The sequence below is a fragment of the Jatropha curcas genome, chromosome 11, assembly GCF_041381405.1.
Source record: "Jatropha curcas cultivar XTBG-Jc1 chromosome 11, XTBG_Jcur_1.0, whole genome shotgun sequence".
NCBI lineage: Eukaryota > Viridiplantae > Streptophyta > Magnoliopsida > Malpighiales > Euphorbiaceae > Jatropha > Jatropha curcas.
In genome coordinates, this window is record NC_143161.1 from 11314261 (window position 1) to 11336032 (window position 21772).

General features: G+C 33.6%; 1 protein-coding gene across 1 annotated transcript; it reads left to right on the forward strand.

The window, feature by feature from the left end:
* Positions 1–729: 729 nt before the first annotated feature.
* On the forward strand, positions 730–3088 carry LOC105636765 (uncharacterized). Its single transcript, XM_012220110.2, has one exon. The coding sequence runs from the start codon at positions 971–973 to the stop codon at positions 2987–2989; it is 2019 nt and encodes a 672-aa protein (XP_012075500.1). The 5' UTR covers positions 730–970; the 3' UTR covers positions 2990–3088.
* Positions 3089–21772: the final 18684 nt, after the last annotated feature.

Consider the following 21772-nt stretch of genomic DNA (forward strand, 5'->3'; position numbering starts at 1 on the left):
ACCCATAGACCAAACTAATGAAAACAGAGACCTTATAAATGTTGTTTGCATTTTATCAATTTTTTCTTCTCAGTAAATGATAGAAAATACTCTCAGTTCAAAAAATTTATTTTTTATTGATTTGGTCCGTGGCAAGTCATTCTTTATAACCATTTATGCACCAATTGCATGCTGAGACACAATATAACTTGAGATTTATTTACTTAGACCAGTCTGTGATACCACTCATGGACTAAATCAATTAAAAATAATTTTTTTATTAAAACAAAAGTATTTCTAACCATTTTCACTAAACAAAAAGAATAAAATAGAAATAATTTTGAAAAAAAAAAATCTATTTTAATTGGTTTGGTCCATGACTAGACTCATACAATGAATCTAGATGAGTCTACTACAACTTTGGAGCAAAATGAAAAAATGCATTAGAGTATGGCCTCGTTCATAGGCCAAACTAATAAAAATATGAATTTTTAAAAATTAATCTTTTTTTTTCTAATGTATTACTTATTAGAAATACCAAAAAATCATGTTTCGTTAATTTGATCAAATCGTGGACTATAAATTAAATCTAAACAAGTTAATTCCATGAAAAATATGCATGCTAAATCATTTTTTTCTATTAAAACTGAAAGCAAGCTACATCTTTTACAAATCAGACCAAATCCAACTGATCAATTCAATTTCAATCAGTTTTAGTTATTACAAATCGATTAGTTTTGTATTCTAAAATTGTGAACTTTACAACACAAGTGAGTCATTAATATTAGAACTACATTGCACTTTAATAAAAGTAAAAGCAAAAGCAGAAGTACAGAAGAGAAAAAGAAAAAAAAAAAAAAAAAAAAAAAAAAAGCTAGAAGCTGGACTTCCCCTCATCGCCAAACACATATCAAACATGTATATAAGCAACAGCAACAACAAGATCAGAGAAAACAAAACCAATCGGGAAAAATAATACTTGGCTTAAAACATGGCTAATTCTTTTCTAGAAAGCTTAGAGACAATATGGGATGAGTGGAATATAAGAGCAGGTATTATATTCAGTCTGCTGTTGCAAATCTTTCTCATACTATTTGCTCCTTTTAGAAAACGGTCTTCATCAAAGCTTGTGATCATGCTAATATGGTCTGCTTATTTACTCGCGGATGCAACCGCCAATCTCACCATAGGGTTAATCTCCCACAGACAAATCAACTCACAAAAGAGTGATCTCGTAGCTTTCTGGGGTCCGTTCCTTTTACTTCATCTTGGAGGGCCAGACACCATAACTGCATTCTCTCTAGAAGATAACGAGTTTTGGCTCAGACATTTGCTTCATTTCATTGTCCAAGCTTTTGCCACAGGTTATGTGTTTCTCCAAACATTTCCAGAAAATAAGGTAATGATTCCAACACTTCTGCTGTTTGTTGCTGGGAGTATTAAATATTTGGAACGCACTCGTTCTTTGTATCTTTCCAGTATGAACACATGGCGAAGCTCTGTGTGGCAATCTGATTATCATTGGTGGTATTATAAACATACTATAAGACAAAATATGTTAAAAGAGGTGCAAATGGCTTATCGTTTGTTTCTAGATTTGAAGTCAACAATTGTTGATTTGCCATTTTGTCACAGTCTGCAACAAGTGATCCCAGAGTACTTCAATAGACTATCTAAAAGAAATGCTTTAAGGGTAATGGAGATTGAACTAAATTTCTTTTATGAAGCTTTGTTTACTAAGGCAGTTGTTATCCATTCTAAATGGGGACGTTTTTTCCGTTTTATTTCCTTTGCTTCAGTTGTTTCCGCTCTTGCAATATTTCATTTTTCTGTTAATAAGAATGATTTCAATAATACTCTTGATGTTGATTTAACATACCTTTTGCTATTTGGTGCTATTGGTTTGGATTTAAAAGCAGTCTTCATGGCCATTTTCTCTGATTGGACTGCGGCTCATCTGAAAAGATCAGATACTTTACGTGAATCCGATGCAAATTATCTCACTGGTTTATTCAATGCTTTGACAGTGAAAATTTTCTTCAAATATCTCACTATCAGGAGGGTTTTTTCTCGCCGGTGGTCTAACCGGATTTCCGGCAATAATTTGATTAGATATTGCCTGAAAGGGAGTCCAACAAGAATCCATGTTAGCAATAAGCGTCGCCCATATGATGATCTTATGCAGATAAACACAATATTTCAGTTTTCTTTCATTGATAAAGTGATATATTTCATTGGCCTTAAAGACTTGGTAGATGAGATGATATATGTTTCGAGTGAGCCATTGACTAAGGAGCTCTGGGAATTCATTTATGATGACGTGAAAAGGAAATTGGTTTCCTCCTGTTATCCGGAGAGTGTAAAGGAGATATGTTCGTGTAGAGGAGAATGGATTCTCCGTCATCAACATGGCTTAATGCCTTACATTAAAGATGTTTCTTTCGATCAAAGCATTTTGTTATGGCATATTGCTACAGAGATCTTGTACAATACCGACGAAGAGAATTCAAATCCAAGTACATATGGGAACAGAGAATTTAGTAAGATCTTGTCTGATTATTTATTCTACCTTTTGACCATTCAACCAAATTTGATAGCCGTCGCAATGGGTGTTAGGAAAATAAGAATCAAGAAAGTTTATGTTGAGGTTGAAAGGTTATTTAAAGCCAGAAAGTTGAGATGGAATGAATTAAAGAAAGCTTGTCAAAGCATTCTTGATATGGAGGATAATACAATTATGGATCTAACATCTATTGCATCGGATTGGGCTGAGGGACGTTCCTACCGGTATTTAGTACCTTATGCAAGCATTTTGGCTAAAGAGCTTAAGAAATTGGAGGAGGAGCAGCACGATAAATGGCAGATAATGAGTAAGGTGTGGATAGAAATGTTGTGTTATGGTGTTTGTCATTGTAGACCATATAACCTTGTACAGCAATTAACCAAAGGTGGAGAGTTTTTTACTTTTGTTTGGTTATTGTTAACTCACTTTGGAATTCTTGGAACATGAGAGTAAATTAATGTAGGTTCTTGAAATGTTGTGATGGAGGGTTTTCAATTGTGTTGTATAAGTCTAGTACTTAAATAAAGATAAGTTTTGTTGCCAAAATTTTTCTTTCTTTTCGGTATATTAAATTAAATGCCATGGTACCTTAAATATTAATTTTATTCAATTAGGTCGATTATTTTTTATTCCTTGCCGGACAAGATTAATTTGCCTAATGCCTACACCTGATGTAGGCATGGCCATTGGATCATTTTGAATCAGAACTAAATTGTAATGTAGATGAGACCGGAACAGGATCGGAATCGTCGGTTTAAAATTTTGAACCGGAACAGGACTGGAACCGTTGGTTCAAAATTTTGAACCAGAATTGACAGTTTAAGGGTCGATTAAGATTCATATGAATGTTAAAATCTAAACCTAAATTGGCCCAAAACCAGCAATCTCAGTCTGTTTGAATAAAAAATTTTCTATTTTTATTTTCAAAGTGATAATCACTTAGCCGATTCTATACACCTTTAAAAATCTTAATAATTTTTTACTACATTATACACTTTACTTAAGATTTTTTCTTTTGGAAAATACAGTTTACTTTAAAAGTTAAAAATCTAAAAGTAAAATGGTAAAAAAAGAAATATTTAGTTTAAATTTATTTTTTTTTAATTTCCGAAGCAATGAACCTATTTGAAATGGCTGATTTTTTTCCTTTTAAATTATTCAGTAAGTTCAAAATTACATTCTTTGAAGCATTTTTCAAAATTTTCTAATAATTTATTTAATTAATAGCATTTACACAAAATAATGTGATAATTTATTTGATTATCTATAAAATTAATTAATTTTATTCCTATATGAGTATGAGTATTCTAAAATTTATTTAAAATAAAATTTACCTATATTTTCTAAACTCATATTACTATTTTCGAAAAAAATATGTAATATTAGAATCGATTTTTTTAAAAAAAATATATATATATCGCTGAAAACCGTGATCGGAACCGCATTGAAATCGGATCAAAACCGGATGTTCAAGAACTGGTTCAGGTTCAACATTTTAAAAAATTTTGAACTGTCAGTTTGATGAACCTGAACCAGCTATTCAATGAACCGAAACCGACGGTTCAATGAACCGGTCATGCCTTACCTAGTGTGTGTATGCGTGTTCTCGTACACCAAGTGAAAGTAAATATGGTTTTTTTTAAAAAAATATTACTAATTTTTTTTATTTCTTAGTATATAATCAAAAACACTTTCAATCGTTTGTGATTGGTTTTGTGTATAGGCGAACCAAAACATCGTTTGTGATTGATTTTGTGTATAGGCAGACCGTGTAGGAAAGCCTTTCTCATTTTGTTACCACTATATGCTCCCTAAAAATGTTTTACAAGAAAAAGATATAATTTATTAATTATAATATTAAACATTACAAATACTTACATAGATCAGACATAGAACTTTACTGTCAGAAGTTAATAGAGTTGGTTGATTTTATAACAAATCAAAAGAATTATATATATTCTTTTGAATAATAATACTAAAAATAAAAGAAATAATATTAAATCCTTCCACTTGAAGATGGTTTTAACAAAAGATGTTGATCTTCATAGTAGCAACTAGTTCATTAATTAATTTGAACGATAAAATAATAACTCATCTAGATCTTTTATACCTAAATTGTTTTTCCAAGAAGTTCTTCATTATGCATCAATAGCATCAATAGAGGAACAAGTTACACTACGTACTAGGCTACATTGGTCGAATATTTACATCTGCAAATTAATATTTAAAGTCTCCAAAAGATAAAATCAAAGATTATATTTTTATTTCTTAATAAACCTTTACAAACGAGGGACAAAAAAACTCCAAATATAGAGACAAAACAACAATAACAACAATAAAGAAATATTATATCAAAAATAGATCTGAGTTTTTAGAAATATTATATAAATAATATATCCGAGTTTATTAAAAGTGCAAAGAGATTAGATGAAACAAAAAATAGAAATTTTAGAAATTGGAATTACTCATGAAGAGAAAATTAAAATTTAACCAAAAAAAAAAAAGAAAAAAAAAAGGAATTGGACTTAATTATACTAAATAAAATCTTAATTTTTAAAATCATACCATTATCCTTTAATTTTTATTTTCAAAATTTTAAATTCCACATATTGATAAAACTGTAAAATTATTTTTATATTTCAGTTGCATAATTTTTTGCTTTTATTACTATTTATTTTATTGCTTTCACCGGCGATATCAGGGTTTCGAAATGGGTTCACACGAATTACTTTCATTGTTTATATCAGAATGTCAAAACGGGTTAGCAGAAACAAAGGCCAGAAGTTACAAGCTGCATGACATGCTGAAGAAAAGTCGCCATGAAAATTTACCGAGCAATAAGCGCTGAATAAACCAAAAGCCGGTGGGATGATGGACCGGCGCAAATCAATCTTGGTTTACATGCCAGTTTATGGTGAAAGTAAAAGAACGCCCGCTGATGGAGTTTGAAGGCTTGACTGCTTGTCATTGGATGTGAGATTTAATGACCATAGTGATATTTTGAAGGGTGAGGATGCTGAATAGTTAAATAAAATAAATATATAGTTAAAATGAGAATTTATGTTTGTGGTTTAGCAAATAAACATTAATTTTAATTAGTTTTAGGAAATAAATAAGATAATTTTTATTTAGTTAGAATAGGTAAGGATGTTTGTTGTTTAAAAAACCTAGGATTAGTTAAAAATTAAAGGTAAAATATCATAAATCCTAAGTTATTTAGTAGTTGAGGTAAATTGGATTTTTGAATTTTTAAAATTTACTTGAGTTTAAAAATGGGCTTTTTAAAATATCATGTGGGGGCAATTGTTACCATATTTTAATTTGTGTTTTATGGGCTTGACTCGTGGATTTATAATTTTTTTTAGGCTTAAATTAATTAATTAGTCTTTAAAATATCAAAAGGCTTATAGTTAATTAATTAATTAATTAATTATTGGCTAAATAGATATCTTAGGAGTTTCCTTTAAAAAAAAAAAAAATTTAACAATGAATATAAGTTGAGTATATTATTATATTCCTATAGGACTAAGAAATACAAATATAAAAAATTGAAATCTTATATTTGAAGATGTCCTTAATCTTAACAGAAGAGGTTAATCTTAAAAATTGGTCCATTTTCAAATAGGACGATAAAAGAAACTTTCCACAATATTATGCCGAATATTATTTTTTCGGAAACTTATTACAATTGATAACCACAAAAGAGTTTAATATACTAAACTTTAGTGGAGGAATGTGCCACACTACCAGTAGCGGTCAAATGGAATGAGGATTGTCAGTTGGCCGATACTTGTGGTCCGATTTTCAAACTACTTAGGAAAGGAGTAGCGGTCAAATGGAATGAGGATTGTCAGGCGGCTTTCGACCAAGTCAAGCAATACCTGCTATCCCTGCCTGTCTTACAACCACCAAGGCTAGGAAAGCCTTTGCTACTGTACCTGTCTGTAACAGAAGAAGCAATGGGTGCCATATTAGCTCAACAAGCAGAAGATACAAGGATAGAAAATGCCGTGTATTATCTTAGCAAGAGGATGCTGGAATATGAGTTGAAATACAACAAGATAGAGAAGTTGTGTCTGGCTCTAGTCTGGGCCTGTACCAAGCTGCAACACTAACTCTCGTCTTACACTACACACGTAATCTCTGAATCGAACCCCTTGAAATTCCTTATGGAAAGGCCGGTTCTTGACTGTAAGATGGCAAAGTGGGTGTCAGTGCTTGTGGCTTATGATTTAAAGTTTGTACAACGTAAGGCAGTAAAAGGCGGGGCCTTGGCTGACCTATTAGCAGAATTACCGGTCGAAGACCAAATGCCGGAGGTAGAGTTCCCCGACGAAGACCTATTAAACTTGGAAAGTCAGGTCTGGGAGATGTACTTCGATGGAGCTTCGAACTACCATGGAAATGGGATTGGAGTTGTATTCAAAACTCCTTGTGGAGAATACATTCCAATTGCAGTTAAACTAGACTTCGACTGTACCAATAATGAGGCCGAATACGAAGCCTGCATCAAGGGGTTAGAAGCAGCCTTGGAAAAAGAAATAAAAGTCCTCAGGGTTTTCGGAGATTCCAACCTGATAGTCTCCCAGGCTCTAAGGAAGTGGAAAATCAAGGAAGAGCGTTTGGTTCCTTACCTACAACGCTTAGACGAATTGGCTCAACAATTTGAGGAATTATCTTTCCACTACCTGCCGCGAGCCAAAAATCAATTCGCTGATGCCCTGGCCACTTTGGCCTCCATGGTTAATGTGGAAAGAGACCAAGTTATTCGGCCCCTGACAGTTAGGCTTCAGAAATAGCCAGCACACATCATGCATTTGGTAGATGACAAGCCTTGGTTTTGGGATATACAGAATTACCTTCAGAACGAAGCCTACCCGGAGGGATCCACCAAAACTGATCAACGGACATTAAGACAGTTAGCGTCTGGATACGTCCTTACTGGGGGAATTCTGTATAAAAGAAGTTGGAACGGCTTGCATCTAAGGTGCGTTGGTGAAGAGGAGGCTCAAACCATTATGGATTCCGTGCATAATGGGGAATCTGGGTCACACATGCATGGGATAGCCTTGGCTCGGAAAATCATGAACCTAGGTTATTACTGGTCAACTATGAATGCGGATTGTGTGAGGCACGCGCGGAAGTGCCATGAGTGCCAAATTTTCGCTAAGCTGCAAAAACGGCCTCCGGTCAATTTAAATCCGATTGCATCACCGTGGCCTTTTGCAACTTGGGGCATGGATGTAATCGGAAAAATCCACCCGAAAGCCTCTAATGGCCATCAGTTTATCCTGGTCGCTGTAGATTATTTCACCAAATGGATTGAGGCAGCTTCCTTTTCAGTTTTGAACGCCAAGAAGGCAGCGCAGTTTGTACGTGCCAACATCCTTTGTCGGTACGGAACACCATTCGAGATCATTACTGATAATGGGTCTCATTTTCAAGGCGAATTCGCTGACCTCTTAAAGCAAAAGAAGATTCAACATCATAAGTCCTCACCCTATCGCCCACAAACAAATGGGGCCGTTGAAGCTGCGAACAAGGCTATAAAAGTCATCTTGCAAAAGACAGTTCAGAAACATAGGGTATGGCATGAACAATTACCAAATGCTTTGTGGGGATACAGGACTTCTATCAGAACGCCTACTGGGGTAACTCCGTATTCTTTGGTATATGGTATGGAAGCAGTACTGCCTATTGAGCTGGAAGTTCAGTCGGGAAAAGAAACTCATCCGAACTCGAAGATATGAAGTTTTCAATCACAAACAACAGACAATCCATCTTGTTTTTCGATTGTCTGAAGAATAAAAGATCCATATAAAGCTCCTCAATAACGAGGAACAACCCCATGAAAGGAGAGAAATTAAAAATCCTACTAAGAATATACCAAAAATACTCAAAATCTATTAACTATTACAAATCTGAGAGACTAAAGCCAAATTTTATTCTAAACGATCATAGGTGTGAAAATGATTAGAAAGAAAACTGAATAAATTAAAGAAAAATAATAGGAAGAGATAAAAGGAAAGTACTGCCGGCCAAAGAAGATGGTCGACAGTGGTTTAAAAATAAAATCTAGAAGAACACAAAAAAAGAGAGCCAGAGAGAGAGAGAGAGAGATGGCTAGGGTTTTACAAACAATTTATTTAACTATTTCGGTATCTTAGGAGTTAACAGGAGGTAGTTTACAAAAAGAATCAAGCTACTGCTTGCACGATGCATGATGAATAAGCTACCTGAGCAGTTGTTCACTTGAACAGTCGAGGACATGATGATTTGATAATCGCCCAATGACATATAAAACCCAAGCTCAAATGCCAAGGAAAGCCTCAACAACCAATTTCAAAAACCAAACACAACTACAATTTCTCAAGCAAATTTCAATTTCAATTTCGAATTTCTTTATGTTCCTTGTAATTTTCTTTCCAAGTATTATTCATTTGTCTTTATAATTTCAATCCTTGTTAATATAACAATTTCAATTTCAAGTAATCTCTTTATTTTACAAATCTTTCTACACTCTTCATTTTTCAAGCACTATCAACTTATTTCTAGTAGTCGGTGAAACATTTATCGTGGAGCTGAACTCATTCAGTCCTCTGATTAGGAGTTTAGGTGGTGCAATTTCTCTTATGTAGTTGGTAGACTTCAATACTTGGTATAGTCAAGTTGTTAACCAGCCCTAATTGTTTTTTAGTGCGAACAGAAACTGATGGCATCAGTAAAGCTATTGGTACGGTCTTCATGCAAGAAGATAAGCCACTTCTTTTATGAGTCAAGCATTGTGTCCTAGAAAGCAACATCTTTCTACTTATGAGAAAGAACTATTAAATGTTACTATTGCTATAACAAAATGGAAAAACTATATGGCATAATATTACTTTATGGTTAGAACAAATCATGAGAGTTTCAAACATTTGCTACAATAGAAACTTCATACTTCTTTTCAATAGAAGGGTCTAACAAAAATCTTGGGATTGGATTACTCTATTTAATATAAGAAAAGTGGAAAATAATGTTGTAGATGCTTTTGTCTCGATTTGCATCAAGACAATCTATTCGCACTGTAAAACAATTACAGGTGACTAAAAACTTGAGCGTGCTAAGCATTTAAGTTTACCAACTCTAAGAGAAATTACGCCACTTGAACTTCTTAATCAGAGGACTGAATGGTTTGGCTCCATGATAAACGCTTTACTGACTGCTGAGAATTAATTGACAGTGCTTGAAAAATAGAGGTTGTAAAAGCTTTGTAAAATAAAGAAATTTCTTGAATTAAAAATATTATATTAACAAAGACTGGAATCGCAAAGACAAATTGAGAATACCTGGAAAAACAAATTACAATGAACATAAAGGAAATTGAAATAAAATTGCTTGATAATTGTAGTTGAGTTTGATTTTTAGAGTTGATTATTTTGGATCCATTATTGAGGTTTGAGCTTGGCTTTATAAGGCACCTGACGGTTATCACTTCAAGCTTGTGATCATGATTCTCCAATTGGTAGCATTCATGAATTAGAGCAACATATTCTCGAATTAAGCAGCATGTTTTTCAAGGTATGCTTAAATAAGTAGAACAATAGATACTCGCTTGTGTTGTGTGTTAGAAATGCAAAATTAAGAATGTTCCTTATCCAAGCTTGCTATAGCCTTTACCTATACTTGCTCAAGCTTGGAATCATATTTCTATGGATTTTATTGAGAAGCTACCTACTAAGTCTAATGGCAAACACTATGTTAATGGTGGTGAATATATTTACTAAGTTTGCTCACTTTATACCACTAGTGGCGCCATTCCATATGCTACTCAAAAAGTAGCTGAGACCTTCTTAGATAATATATTCAATTACATGGATTTTTAGAATCTATTGTGACTGATAAAGATAGAATCTTCACTATTATTTTCTGCCAAGAATTATTCAAGTCCATTGATACTTCTCTTCATCTCAGTTCAACATATCATCCTTAGTGTGTTGGTCAAACTAAGAGATTAAACCAGTGTCTTGAATGTTATTTAAAATGCAAGTGTTTCAATAAACCTAGTAGCTGGTTCCATTGGTTAGCTCTTGTAAAATGGTGGTATAACACCACTTTCCATAATAGGATTCACATGACTCCATTTTAGGATTCATATTCCCCACATCATCTTCCAACTTTGCATGAAGGCTTTACACCAACATCCTCATTAAAAGAATTTCTTCTAGATAGGCAACAAATGACATCTCAGTTGAAGGGAAAAATCCATCCTTAGCTTAAAAGAAGATGAAAATAATTTATAGATGCAAGGAACCGAAAGATCATTTATTGTTGGAGGTCTTGTATATTTGGATTTGCAACCCTATTGTTGGTGTTTCTAGCAATGGAGAAGATGAAGATGAAGATGAAGAGAGGAATACTTGGGTGGGACTACAACTACTTGGGACCTTAGGGACAAGATTTAAAACCAAACTTGGGCCCAAAGCAAGAACAAAAATATTACATTAGCATATTCTAGAAGCTATAATATAAAAATATAAAAATATAATAAGCTGGAGTGTTTGGCAACAGTAGCAACTCAAAACTCTTTGATACTTTTGCTAAATACTCCAAGCATGCTTCTAAGAACTTCAAACTTAGAAGCATGCTCCTAAGACCTTCTAGCTGCTGCCCCATATCCTCTAAAATCTTCCTAAGCCAAATAGCTTGATTCATAGCAGCTGAAGCTGTGATATACTCGGGTTCTGTTGTATATTACGCCACCATTTCTTACTTCTTTGAGAGCCATGAAAACACACCTGAACCCAAGGTGAAAACATAACCCGAAGTGCTCTTCATGTCATTAACTGAACCAGCCCAATCGCTGTCAATATATACAACCAAATGAGAGACATTTATGCTAGAAAATCACTCCATAATCACTTGTTCCTCTTATGTATCTGAGGACACGTTTGGTAGCCCCAAAGTAAATTTCACTTGGTGAGTTTATAAAACGAGACATCAAACTCATAGTAAACAATAAATCCAGCCTTGTCGCCGTGAGATCCAATAATTTCCTAACTAAGCTTTTATACTTCTTCTCATTAGCCTTTTTAGCATCATCAAACTTTGATAGAGTCAAATTTAATACAAAAGGGGTTCAAATTGATTTACAACTCTCCATATTGAACTCTTCAAAATATCTTTCACATATTTTTCTTGCGAAATAAAAATTCCCTTCTCAGATTGAGTAATTTCCATTCTAAGAAAATAATTAATCCACCCCAAATCAGTCATCTTAAATACATTCTTCATATCTTGCTTGAAGTCTTCAATCATCTTCAAGCTATTTTCGATCACTAATAAATCAACATAAATAGAGACAATTAAAATTTTAGAATTACCTTGTCTTTTGATATACAAGGTTTGCTCACTTTCACTTCTTTGGAATCCTTGCTGGCTGAAATACTTGTCTATTCTTGTATAACAAGCTCTCCGTGCTTGTTTCATTTCATAGATGGCTTTGCTAAGCTTGTAAACATGATCTTCTTTTCCATCCTTCACAAATCCTTTGAGCTGCTCTACGTGCACCTCTTCTTGAAGATAACCATTCAGGAAGGTAGATTTAACATCAAGTTGATGAATCTTCCATTTTCTTTAAGCCGCTAAAGCAATAAGCAATCTAACTATATCAAGCCTTGCAACTGGAGCAAATGTGTTAGTGTAATCAACTCCAAGTTCTTATGAATACCCCTTTACTATAAGTCTTGCTTCGAACTTGCTGATTATGCCATCCAGATTGAGTTTAGCCTTGTAAATCCACATTACACCAATAATCTTCTTAGCTTCTGGTCTAGGAATTAATTCCCAAGTTTGATTTTTATTAATCATTTGAATTTCTTCCTCCATTGCTAATTTCCTCCTCAAAATTTTCAAGTATAAAAATAACTAGGCTGCAATTGTAAATATCTGAGAGGGACCTAGTTTTTCTTATCGGTGCATCTGCAATAGTATCATCATCATAAGAGTCGGAATTTGAGTTGGACCCATTTCGACTTTGATCTTGATGAGGCTGACTTGCTTCAGCTTTCTTCTTTTCTTCCCAATTCCATATAGAGTGTTCATCCACTTCCATATCTCTACTCACAATAACATCTCAGTTTGTAAATTGAAGATTCTATACTCTTTTGATTGTGGACTATAGCCAAGAATATGCCTTTCTCTGCTTTAGCTTCAAGTTTCAAGTACGTGAAAATAGCCTATGGAACCAAACACTTTTAAGTGCTTAGCTGTGGGCTTATGTTTGCTCCAAGCTTCAATGGGAGTAGAGAATTTTAATGCTCATGTAGGCAATCTGTTAAGCAAATATACTGCTGTAGAAATGGCTTCAACCTAGAATTTTTAAGACAATTTCTTCTCCGCTAACATGCTTCTAGTCATCTCCATGACTATTCTATTCTTCCTTTCAGAGACATTATTTTGTTAAGGAGAATAAGCAACATAAAGTTGATGCTCAATGCCTTCATCTTCATAAAATTTATCAAACTCTATTGATAAATATTCAGTTCCTCTATCTGATCTGATTGTCTTGATGCTGCAACCACTTTGCTTCTCAACAAAAGCTTTGAGTCTTTTAAAGACATTAAAAACTTTTGATTTATATTTTAAAAAATACACCCATGTTATTCTAGTAAAATCATCAATAAAGAGAATAAAATATTTGTTATCACCAAGAGAAGTGGTTCTCATAGTATCACAAGCATCAGTATGGACAACTCAAGCTTATGAGAAACTGTCCATGCTTATGCTCTTGGAAAGGGTTGTCTATGTAATTTCGCGGCTTGACAAGCTTCACACACATCAGTTTTTACGGGGATTGTGGGCATATCTTACACCATGCATTTAGATTGCATAAATTGGAGAGTATTCAAATGATAATGCCCAAATCTCTTATACCACAACCATAATTCATCAGTAACAACACTATAGGCATTTAAAGAAAAATTCTTTAAATCCAAAGAAAAAAATTTGCCTCTCATAGCTACTTCAATCAGCTTGCTACCATTTGGTTCATAAACATTGCATAACATATTTTTAAATTGCAAGGCATAGCCATGTTCAAGCATTTTCCCAACACTCAATAGATTTTGACTGAGATAAGGAACTAATAAGACATCTTTAATAAATTTCATACTCGATTACTATGAATTTTTATCGTTCTTTTGCCTGAGACTTTATCTCTTTTGCATTTGCTACTTTTATGGTGCCTTTGTATGAGGAATCAAGCTAATTAAAATTTGATGCATGTTTGGCATGTGATTTCTGCAATCACTGTCAATAAGCCATGGTTTCTAATGTGAGACTTCAGAAACATGACTTATAAAGAATAAATTATCTTCTTTCTCCTTTTCTTCAACACAGTTTGCATTCTGAGTTTAATTTTGTTACTAATTTTGCTTCTTCCTGCAGAACCTCTCTATGTGCCCGAATTGATTATAAAATCTGCATTGAGACTTGACTTTGTATCTACAATCTCTCTCTAAATGGTTTGTTCTTTTACACACACCATAAGGAGGAAGCTTGTCTTTCTGCTTAACTTCTTTAAATTTTGACAAAACTCGTATGTATAATCTTTCTCTAAATGGTTGGTTCTTGTGCCCGAAATATTACTCTTGTTGTATCTGAAATTGGCTTGCTTCTAATTATTCTTGCCTGAAGTGCTGCTTCTATAGGTGCTTCACTTTTCATGGAGAACCTTTACTCTTGGGCTTATAGGGCTCCAATAAGCTCTGTGACTGTGTGTTTTGAAAGGTCATGAGCTTCTTTTATTGGCTGTAACTTTTGACTCATATTTTTCCAGTAAGGAGATGAGAATTTTCTCCACTACTCTCTGGTCTGTAATATCTTCTCCATAAATCTTCAACTGATTTACAACTTGAGTAATTCTTGACCTGTAATCTTTGATACCTTCATTATCCTTCATCTTTAATGATTCAAATTCTCTTCTCAAGGTCTGTAACTTCACTTGTCTTACTCTTTGAGAACCTTGAAACTCCTCCTTTAATAATTCTCATACTTCCTTGGTTGTCTCTGCACTTATAATTCTTGGAAAAATGCTTTCATCCATAGCTGAGTGCAGAAAAGAAAGGGCTTTGAATATGTTTAGAGCCTCCTTCATTTATTGCTTGATTTGAGCAAGAGTTTGGCCTTTATGGTGGTGGTTCGTAATCTTTTTCCACTACCTCCTAGAAATCATTAGCTTTTAAGAAAGCTTTCATCGATGGTTATCTTCTAACTAGGTGAAAGCATAATAATAAAAAATTGGTACCGTGTGCTCTCTCTTGTAGCATGTAGCCGTCGTCAAGCCTAAACCTAGGTTTTTAAGCCATAATCTCATATCCCTATCTCCTCCATTATTATACCTTTTCCATTCTAAACCCCATTAATGCTAGTGTACTCTAAAGCTATCACAAAACTATTTCTATTCTAAACCCTAAAGCCATAATCATATTCTTATAAACCCTAGCCTTGTTATATTTGATAAACCCTACACTTGCATCCTCTTTTTCAATGCACCCTTCCCTCATATCCTTTGACCTATACTATTCAGACTATGAACTAGCAGTTTGCAGGTTTCAATCTCAATGAAGAAGAAGATATAGGTATCAACATCACTGAGCTAGGGGCCAAAAGGTAATTGTTTCGTTTCTATAACGAAGTGGATTTGGAACGTGCTATCTTGGGTTTGCCATGGCACTTCAATAAGCATCTTTTGCTTTCGCAACAATTAAAAGAGGAGGATGACCCACTTCAAGTGTCGTTGTTATTCACAAAAGTCTGTGTATAGGTTCATGACTTCTCGAGCGGTTGTATGAATGAATCTATAGTTAGAGCATTAGGCAAGTTTGTGGGGGAATTTGTGGAGTATAACACAAAACTTGTGCTGACTCTGAATCCATCCTTTATGCGCATTCGAGTGAAACTTGATATTCATCAACCTTTACAAAGGAGGAAGAAATTAATTGCTGCAAATGGGGATGCTTTTTTTATTTAGTTTCAGTATGAGCAGATAACTACCTTTTGTTTTTTATGTGGAAAACTGAGGCATACTGACAGCTTCAGTGAAATCAGATTACATGTTAGAAAGGAGGACAATAAGTTGCGTTGGGATGATTCCTTTTGTATCCCACAGAGACATTCTCAACAATGAGTAAGTGGTTGCTCATAGAAGGTCTAGACATTCAAGTTTCAGATTCCAATTTGGTGGGGATGGCTTCTCCAAGTCTTAAGGTGAATGAGTTTCGTGAGGCATTTATGGGCATTGGACTTGCAAGAGGAATGGAAGTGGACAATGCTAGTACAAAGTTAAATCATAAAGCCCTAGGGAAACTGGAAAACGAGGTTGTTCTCCAAGCAGGGGAAGGAAATAGGCTTCCTAGGAAAATTAGCAAAAAATTTTTAACTGTTTCTATTGGCAAGGATTCATTCAAAAAGTCTACATCTGCATCGGTTGATCCTAGGCATGGCCACCAGTTCATTTTAAACTAGATCCGAACCGTACTTTAGATGAACCATAATCGGACCAGAACCGTCAGTTCATAATTTTGAACTAGAACCGGCGGTTCAAGGGCTGATTAAGATTCATGTGAATACTAATCTGAACCTGAACCGGTTTGAAATTGGTGGTTTCAGTCAGGTTTAAATCGAAAATTTTCTATTTTTATTTTCAAAATGATAATCACTTAGCCTATTCTATATACCTTTAAAAGTCTCAATAATATTTTACTACATGATACTTAAGAATTTTTTTTTTTTTTGAAAATATACTTTACTTCAAAAGTTAAAAATCTACAAAGTAAAATGGTAAAAAAAAGGAGAAATATTTAGCCTAAAATTATATTGTTTTTAACTTTTTTTTCCTTTAAATTGTTTACTAAGTTCAAAATTTACATTCTTTAAAGCATTTTTCAAAATTTTCTAATAATATATTTAATTAATAACATTTAGACAAAATAAAGTGATAATTTATTTGATTATTTTATAAAATTAATTAATTTTATTCTTTTATGAGTATGAGCATTCTAAAATTTATTTAAAATAAAATTTACCGATTGTTTAAACTCATATTAATATTTTTGAAAGACAGAAGTAAAATTAGAACCTATTTTTTTGAAAAAGAAAAACTTATAGCCGGAAACCGTGATCGGAACCGTCGATTCACCGAAATTGGACAGGAATCGACAGTTCAAAGGTCGGTTCAAGTTCAACATTTTAAAATTTTTGAATCGTCGGTTCGGTAAACCAGAACCTGCTGTTCAATGAATCGGCCATGATTAGTTGATCCTGTTAAGCAGGATAGCCGGAAGCCATGAAAACCATAAGTTGGAACTATTAGGGTATTGACAATCTCGGTATAGTTGGCGCGCTCAAGGAGATTTCCTTGACCTATATGTGGGTCCCGTATATGAATAGCACAACCCAAGAGAGGGGTGAATTGGGTTTTCTAAACTCAGATACAAATTTTAGAAATTCTAAACAAAAATTAGAATTCTAAGTGCAGCGGAAAACACACAGAACTTTGTGAGAATAGAATATAGATTAGAATATCCTCACAATGTTCTAATTATAAAAGATAGAAAGTTTGTGCGAAGTGCAGCTATTGATTAGAACAGCTTCTCACTGACTTATACACTATCAGAACTTCTTTATGAAGGAAAGTTATAGAAATTGGAACTTCCTCATAAAGTTTGAGAAATCAAATAAAGCTATGTGAAAGACAGTTATTAAATTTAGAACTTCTTCACAGAGCCTTAATCAAATATCAGAATGACTTTATGATAGAAAGCTATCAGGGTTAGAACATCCTCATAAAGTTTAGAACATTAATAAGAAACTCAATCAGTGAAATATACTGTGAATAGAACAATAGTTAGAACATGGTATATTCACTTTATTAGAATACCAGAGTTCTAATGTTCAGAATAGATAAAACTTATTACCGTTTTAGAACATCTTAATTATTAACAATATTAGCGTTTCTAAAAATTAAACAGAGGTGAAATAAAAGAAATATCAAGCAAGCTTCAGAAATAAAAAGATGAACACAGAGATTTATAGTGGTTCGGCACTAACTCGCCTACATCCACTCCCCAAGACGCATCTTGAGATCCTCAACTATGTTATCTCTTTTAAAGGGTAAGAGACAAACCAACAGTACAAGGCAATAGATCAACACCTAGATCTATCCTTTTGTCCCACTAGATTTTCCAAAGGTTCTAGTTAACCTTAACCCTTTTCTTTTTGGCAGAGTACAGAAAACTCGATTCAAGACATTACTATCCCACACATGGAGAAGGTCGCTTGATAACCTCTATCTCAATAGCTTCTAACTAAGCTATTACACACAAAAGTTTAACAAATAAAGAGCCTGTCTACTATAGATTACACAATCTAAATAGACAGAAAGAAACGCCTAAATAAGCACAGGAAAAACAGTTTTATCAGATTAGAAGATCGATTAGACACAGAACTGTTTTTCAAAAGTAATTGTAAAAGTTCTTTTCACTTTAAATATTGAAAATGTTAAGTGTAGAGATGAAAAGAAAAATGGGGGTAGAAAGTAAGTTTTGAGAGATAAAGATTTGTTCAATGAGAGAGTGCTCTTAAAACCAAAACTCTTACTTCACCAAATGTTTAAGGCGTGAACGTTCCTTTATATAGGACACTAAGAAGCTGTCGCCTTTGGAAAGAGATAGAAATCAGAATATCTTCTTTCCTTATTTAGAAGATATGAAAATCTTTGTTATCAAAAATTTATTTTATCCTTTTTGGTAAGAGAATAAAACACTTCCTTTAAACAAAAGTTTTTCGACAGCATTATTTGGAAAATATTATTTGCGGAAAGATGCTCTTACTAAAACTGAAAGAGATTCTTCTTCGTTTTTAGGTAAGAAAATAATTTTAAGTACTTTAGATCTTTCAAAATATATTTCCGAAAAAGTATATGATTTTATTACCAAAAACATTAGAGAAGAAATCTCTTTAGTTTTAGGAAAATAAATCATTTCGATTTAAGGAATATTTTCGAGAAATAAAATACTTTTACGATAGAAATAATTTTGAAGAAATCTAATTTTTCCGAAAAATATTTTTGTGAGAGAAAGATAATTTTTGTGCTCATATATGGAATTTCTCTCTATCCTACAAAGTATCCTAAATACCTAGCTACTAGGATCTTCAAAATCTTCACACTCAATGTAGGACTTATCTTGTACGATTTCTTTCCATAGAAATTCTGCATAAAATAAAACTAGCACAAATAACATAATTTAAATTTATTTGTTTTGTATTAATCATCAAAATCCGAGACTAGAAATTTTGACCCTTGAGCCAACAATCTCCCCCTTTTTGATGATGACAAAACCAATAAATTTAGCAAACATAAAAACATGTGCTCCCTCTGAATTTTATGCATATAAGTTCTAACCATGCCAAATGATCTTTATGTAAAGCAAATTAGAACATGTATTTTGCTCCCCCTGAATAGATGCAATAAAACTGTTTTATGAAAATTAGAACTAGGGAGGCATTTTTAGAAAATGATTTTAGAACTAGCAAAAATAGGCAAGATATTCTAAGTTCTAATAATCAGAGCATATATATATATATATATATATATAAGAACTAGCAGAGATTGACAAGATGTTCTAAGTTCTAATAAACAGAACATATGGTCAGAGCAAAAGAAATAGAAACTAATATTAGAAGTAGAACAAAGGATCTTATATCCAACCTGCAAAATAGTCGTTAGAATAAGAATCTAAGTTCTAAAATCACACAGTTTATCAATTAGAAAATATAGCTCACCAGAATAGATCACATTAGAAAACGATAAGTATACAGATAACCACTAAGATAGAAAATATAAGCACTAAGATATAAGTACTTTGGTTACCAAGTACGTACCAATAGTGTTCAAAGTACCACCAAAATACCTGTTCTCCCCCTTTTTGTCATCATACAAAAGGGTTAGACAAAATCACAGCAAAAATAAAGAAAAAATAAACAGTTCCAAAAATAAAATCCTACAAAGATAAAGCAAAAATAAATTGTTCAAAATATATAAGAAACAAAACAAAGAGGCTTAGGACCAGTTCTAAGTCCCTTAGAACTCCTTAAATTCTGAGCCGGAGCAGCCTCAGAAGAACTTTCTGGCTTTTTAGAAGATGGATGCAGTGGAGGCTTTCTTCCATGTGTCCTGTGCTTGCCGGCAGTATGCTTCACATTCTTTGGCTTTTCTGAGGAGGGGATGTAGGGTGTTCCTTTTACTCTGAGAGTAGCTAACTTTCTTGTTTTTACATCCTTCATTTCCTCTAAAGTTTTGGTGAGGGACTGATTTTGTCCAATTACAGTCTAGCAGTGCTGAATTGCTTCATCAAGCTCTTTCTTATGTTCTTGTATTACCTCCTCCTCTATTCTTTTCAGCATAGCTTCCCTACTTCGTTGAACCGACAATAACTCAGATTCTTGTTCTGTCTTATCCTCTGTTGTCTTCTCTTCATCGCTAATTTCTAGCTTCTCAGTTTCAACATCACTACCTTCTTCCACTTTCTTCCCCTTTTTTGACTTATCAGGCTCTTTCTTCTTTTCTTTTTCTGATTCTTCTTTCTCCGCAGTACTCTCCTTTTCAATTTCTTCTTCTTCTAATTCCTCTTCTTGTGTTTCTTCTTCTTCTACCTTTTCTACTGACTTCTTTTCCTCTTCTTTCTCTTCAGATTTCCTTTCTTCTTCTACTATTTCATCTAACTTTCCTTTACCTTTTTCTTTTCTCTTCTTCTCAGCTTCTTCTTTACTTTCCTTATCCTTCATTACTGTTTCTTTCTTTGTATTTCCAGCTTCTCTTTTTACTTTCTTTTCTTTATCATTCTCTTCTTTTATCTTCTCTTCCTTCTCTTTCTCCTCCTTCTCTTCTTTTTCTCTCTTTTCCTTTTCTTTTTCTTTTTCTTTTTCTTCTCCTCCTTCCTCGCCCTTCATTTTTAAGGACCCGCTATCTAACTTGGAAACAGACTGACCAACATACTCATCTAGATCAACATCCAGATACTCAAACACAGGAGTAAGAACCATATCGTAGGGTAGCTTTTTGGGATTGTTTTGCAGCTTATCAAAAATAATGTGACATAGATTGAGGGGTTTGCTCTCAACTATGTGCCACATTATACATAGCTCTACTTGATTCACATATGTCAGTGAAGCGCTTTTGGGAAAGATATAATGCACAATGAGCTTGTACAACCATTTCATGCTCTCTATCAAGTTAGAGCATTCTATCGAGCCCTGTTTGTCTGCAGAAAACTTTTTCACAATCTTTTTCACAAAGTCTTCCTTTTTGTAATTGCTAACCCTAGACATGTCCTTAATTTTGGTCACCCTGGACCCAGCATTCGGTACATAAAAAATTTTCCCAAAATCATCATACGATAACTCCCTGGTCTCACCCTGGATTTTGACAGAGATCGACTCTGTCCCAGTCACTTTCAAGGAACCATAAAATTCCTTAACCAGACTCTCATAACATAGTTCATTCAAAGACAAAAAGTTCATCCATCCTTGGAACTCAAAGAGCTCCTTAAAATTAAACTCATCACCACCAAAGAACTTCCAGTCAATCACATAAGAACGCATGAGAGGGTAAGTTGTGAGAACTGATTTACCTTTTTCACGAGCTTTCGCTACTTGTTTCTGTGAAGTAGCCGTTTCGATTTTTCTTTTCTTTGTTTTCTCTTCAGCCTTTTTCTCCTTCGACTCCTTCTGTTCATATTTCTTTGAGAGCTTCCTCAAAAGTTGAAGCTCTTACTCGTAAGAGAGTCGAATGAAGAGTTTGAACTAGATTCAGCCATTGTTTGCAGATTTCGAAACTCAAAAACAACTTAGGGTTTCAGTAAGCAAAGAGACGATATAGAGAGAATGCTAAGCAGTTAATAGAGAATAAAGACACTTAAGTGGCGGAAGAAAGAAATAAAGAGCAGTTTTTAAAAGGAATTCAAAACAACAAATAAGACAAAATAAATAAAGGAAATAAAACAGAACAACAAAAATAAAAAATAAAACCCTAAAACCGCCAAAGCACTAAAGACACGAAAACATAATAAAAAAAAATACAATAAAGTAACTGTTTTTGGTTTTAGTCTAAAGCAAGATTCTGATAATGACTTTAGAAAGTCATATTAGAGCAATGTGCATTTTTAGACAAAAATCAATTTTCACACAAAA